The 2,515-nt window shown below is 33.8% G+C and overlaps 1 protein-coding gene across 1 annotated transcript; it reads right to left on the reverse strand.

Moving 5' to 3' along the window:
• Positions 1-404: 404 nt before the first annotated feature.
• LOC113282028 lies at positions 405-2,115 on the reverse strand. The gene is made up of 4 exons (XM_026530955.1): positions 1,956-2,115; positions 1,510-1,762; positions 1,350-1,413; positions 405-1,242 (listed from the first exon to the last, which is right to left on the reverse strand). Exons 2-4 carry the CDS (start codon positions 1,695-1,697, stop codon positions 931-933), a joined length of 564 nt encoding a protein of 187 aa, XP_026386740.1. The 5' UTR covers positions 1,698-1,762; positions 1,956-2,115; the 3' UTR covers positions 405-930.
• Between the last annotated feature and the right edge of the window lie 400 nt (positions 2,116-2,515).

Below are 2,515 nucleotides of genomic sequence, written 5' to 3' on the forward strand. Positions count from 1 at the left end.
TATTTGAAACGCCCTTCACCAATGTAGTAACTTGCTGTTCGGCAAAACTCATTCGCAATAGGTACGTTGCGCAGCAGCATAAGCAAAGTTGTTTCTTGTCCTGACGATTAAAAACTAAGTAAAAAAAACGAGGTCAGGTAGTTTGTTACTGGGTCCCACCTCAAGTTGTTACGAGATCAAAACGGGTCCCACATCTTACATCAGAGTCAAACCAACAACATCACAAAAATACTTACTTAATCATGTGAGATCCGACATTTAGACATTTAAATAAGCCAACTATACTTGAACTGGCTAACCACTGACTTTTCAAGCGTGTTCCAAATTAAAAAGCCAAAAGCAGAATCAAATTAAGCATATTATGGCAAATCTGATTTAATAAAAATAGATTTAAGAAATGAAAATGACTCATTAACAACTAATTTTATTTACAAAGATAACTTCAAAACAGATACATCACCGATTACCAAACTCTCTTTGAATCTTCCTCACTAACTCAAAAACTCTAAACCTAATTAAGGAGAAAAGAAAAGAAGCTAATCTTCTTGGCTCCCTTCCTTTCTTCCTTTTTAACTACTTTTATTTTCATCATAAAATTTAACAGCTTCTTCTTCTTCTTGATCTTAATGATAATTACATTTACACATAAGAACAACTTTCTTCGATCTATACATACAGAAATTCTCATCATACTGAGAGGAAGAGAGAATGAGAAAGAGATTTTTGTAACAAAGATGATCTCAATTTCTCAAACCACTCTGAAAAAAGAAAAACAAACACTATATACAACATGGTAATTCATGGACTAATACAAAACAAAAAACCTCTTCTCTCTCCCTCACTCACTGCTCTGTAATAAGTGGGTACTTGTGTTGATGTTGTTTGGAATCCTTCTCTAAGTATTTTTAAACTTTTTTGTTTCTAATTTTTCTAAGCTACAGCAGAGATTCCGCAATTTCGCCTGTCTCTGCACTCAAAACCTTCAATTCTCACCATAGCTGGTTTGTGTCCGAACTTTGCTCGGACACAGCTTCCACCATTATTCTTAATTGATGAGGATGTGGTAGTGGGAGTTGATGAAGAAGATGAGGAAGATCCCGAATTAATAACAGGGATCGAAAGTGGTGAAACTGGTGATAGTAATTTCTCGTTTCGAAATCGAGCATCCTGGATCAAAGGATTTTCAGCTCTACTTGGTGGTGACCCGCAAAAATATGGTGGAGATGATGAAACTTGCCCACCCTGTAAAAATGAAAAAAACAGAGTAATTAGAAAACAGAGCAAAAATTTGAAAACATAGCTAACTTTCTTAAATTCTATAATGAAAACTAGAAGAAGGAGATAATTACTTTGGTGAGAATGATATCCATGAGCTCCATTCCAGCTTTTGAGTCGGATAACTCAGCTTGGTGACTGTAAAATAAGATCAAATTAAAGATTAGTATAAAGAGAGGTAAAAGAATAAAGATTTTTTTTGAAATTAAGGATAAAAAGATGTGAAATTAATACCTAAAATGGTATCTAAAAGGTCTGATTGAGTCATTAATTGGATGATTATTATGATGCTGGTGGATTCCAACACCAAGTCTTCTAGGTTTAGGACAAACGAGAGGATCTTTTCGATCTGATGAAACAGAGCTTCTCCATTCTTCACAGCTTGCTGCAAAGGCGTTCTGCTGAAATACGAAATGTTTCATCTTTGATTGATTGATTCTCTTGATCTAAATACTAAATTAATTCCTCGAAATTTACAGAAGAACGCCTGTTTTAACAAATCAAAAATCAGTTACAGATCGAAGAAAATTAAACTCGGATCTGAACAGATCCAGCTTCAAAAAATTCACTTCAGCTGATCTATACGAAATTTGAAGATTAAAGAGACTTAATTTCAAATCTCTAAGGATCTGGAATGTCAACGGAGACAGAAATGAAAGAAATACAGAGAAATTGGTTACCTTAGCTAAGCTCTCTACAGTCCTCCAATGGAGGAATTTCAGAAAAACAGAAAAAGGAAATGAAAAATGAAAAAGACTATAAAAATAGAATACAAAATTTTCTGAAGGAGGAGAAAAATAAGGAAAAGATAGGAAATGAGAGTCGGGCGAGAAGAAAGAGGAAACGTTAGTGAGTAGGGTTAGTATATATAGAAGGTAACGATTTTTACAGCAAAAACAAACAATTTTTACGTTGGCTTTTTTTACATTAAAGATTCTAAAAATATCTACAATGGATCTGAATATAGGCCGTTCGATTTATAGAAGTTTTCATAAGATTCGAATTAATGATTGGAAAGCAGAAACGGTAGTAACTTAAGTGTAATTATAGTAGTCAACATAATATCACCTTGGTTTTTGTATCTTAGCCGTTGTCTTAAGCCGAATCTATCGGTTCAAGGTGTATTGAGACTTAATATTTGAAAGCATGTGCTATAAATGGATATTCCGTTTTTGGTTCAATAATTTCGGGACCTACTTTTTACATGGTGTGTCTTAGCTGATATGTATTGTTGAAGACT

This window comes from Papaver somniferum, chromosome 5 (genome assembly GCF_003573695.1).
Source record: "Papaver somniferum cultivar HN1 chromosome 5, ASM357369v1, whole genome shotgun sequence".
Lineage (NCBI taxonomy): Eukaryota > Viridiplantae > Streptophyta > Magnoliopsida > Ranunculales > Papaveraceae > Papaver > Papaver somniferum.

Excerpts from the sequence above, each read along its gene's own strand:
- LOC113282028 (XM_026530955.1), bottom strand. The coding sequence starts at position 1,697 with ATGAAACATTTCGTATTTCAGCAGAACGCCTTTGCAGCAAGCTGTGAA. Across the intron at positions 1,414-1,509 it reads CCTTTTAGATACCATTTTAG|TCACCAAGCTGAGTTATCCG; the intron begins GTATTAATTTCA and ends CTTATTTTACAG. Across the intron at positions 1,243-1,349 it reads TGGATATCATTCTCACCAAA|GGTGGGCAAGTTTCATCATC; the intron begins GTAATTATCTCC and ends TCATTTTTACAG.